This window comes from Silene latifolia, chromosome Y, assembly GCF_048544455.1.
Source record: "Silene latifolia isolate original U9 population chromosome Y, ASM4854445v1, whole genome shotgun sequence".
Lineage (NCBI taxonomy): Eukaryota > Viridiplantae > Streptophyta > Magnoliopsida > Caryophyllales > Caryophyllaceae > Silene > Silene latifolia.
In genome coordinates, this window is record NC_133538.1 from 424,693,642 (window position 1) to 424,695,244 (window position 1,603).

General features: G+C 47.9%; 1 protein-coding gene across 1 annotated transcript; it reads right to left on the reverse strand.

Annotated features, from left to right (window-relative positions):
- Positions 1-592: 592 nt before the first annotated feature.
- LOC141632481 (uncharacterized) lies at positions 593-1,279 on the reverse strand. The gene has a single exon (XM_074445027.1). It carries the CDS (start codon positions 1,277-1,279, stop codon positions 593-595), a length of 687 nt encoding a protein of 228 aa, XP_074301128.1.
- Between the last annotated feature and the right edge of the window lie 324 nt (positions 1,280-1,603).

The following is a 1,603-nucleotide window of genomic DNA, read 5'->3' on the forward strand; positions in this document are numbered from 1 at the left end:
CGGTGTCTACCAATACCTTTCGCACGGTGTAATTCCCAATAGATAATGTTATGGTGAGGGCGTCGTGATGCTGTTCTGCCTCGTTTCTTGCGTCAGCTTTGTCAAACGTAACCATAGGCAAGTCACTCTAGCTCACCCTGCATGATGTTTCTGGGTGGTCTCCTTTGCCTTTGGTAGCTCGCCTCTTGGCTGCAGAGTAGGTTAACCCTGAAAACTCGGATCCACCTGTTATCACGTTAATGATTTTGGTGCAAATAGGTGGAGCAGAGGGGAGCACCTGATTTGCTGTCTCCCTCTTATCCTGCTTGCCCCCACGTGGTAACAGGTGATCCAGATTCCCCTTCTGTACCTGAAATTTTACCTCTTTCCGCAGCCTGAAACAATCTTCTGTTCGGTGTCATATATCCTGATGCCACTCACACCTCTTTGCTGCGGTCCCGGTCGTCATTAAGCCTGTCTTGCATAGGTGGCTTAGGCCATCTTACCTGCTCACCCAACTTCTTCAATGCTTTTAACAAACCTTCCATTCCTGAATTGAACCCATACTCAGCTAAGCTGGGGGGATATTGCGAATCTTCCACTTGTTGAGATTCTATGCCACTTTGATGATGTTGGGCCTACTGTATGGTTTAGCTCTCTTGTCTTTTTTCTCTGTTGGGGCCTTCCTACTCGTTCTGTTGAAAGTCACTGCTCCTTTTCTAGATAGTATATCTTCTTCCAACCTTAATGCCGTTGTTGCGCGCTGCTGAACTTCCTCGAATCTCTCACAGGGATGCATCGTTAATTCCTTGTATAGATCTGATTCCTTATCTAAGCCTTGACTGAAGGCATTAATTGCTGTGGACGTGTCACAATCCCGTATGGCAACTTTTTCTGTATTGAACCTGGTAACGTAGTCCTTGATTGACTCCCCAATTTCTTGGACTATCCTGTAAAGATCACTTGGCTGCTTTGGAGTCCTCCGGCTGCTGGCAAATTGCTGGTTGAATGCGTTGACCAGGTCAGCAAATGAGGATATAGATTTGTTGGGTAGACTAACAAACCATTGTAGCGCTGCTTCCGATAAGGTTGAACCGAATCCCTTACACATACACGCCTCTTTCGAGACTCTCGCTGATGCAGACACCATCATCTTTTGCTTATATTGGCTAATGTGATCACAGGGATCTGTGGTCCCATCAAAAAGAGTTATTGTCGGGACACTGAACCCTTTTGGAAAAGCCACAGCAGCTATAGCGTCAGTGAAGGGTGAATCAGCATAGCTGTCTAGTGTTGCCATCTTCATGGGTGGAGGCATTCCTGGGACTCTCCGGAGGAGGCTGCGTAGTTCCTGGTACTACTGCTCTATATAGGCCTCCCTTCGTATGAGTTGATGGTGCACCTGTGGTTACAGATCCGTAGCTCCTGCGAGATTCTGTTGTTCGGTTACTATTATCACGTGCATCTGCGATGTTGTTGGACCCAAGCTACTTGCCCACGCATATTCTGATCCGTTCAGGACTGGCCCTACGGCTGGCGAGGCTGCAGATGTCAACCTGCCCTGTTGGCGCTCCCCTATACCTGCGCCAGAGAGATTGTCAGAACGAATAAAATCACTTGGAGG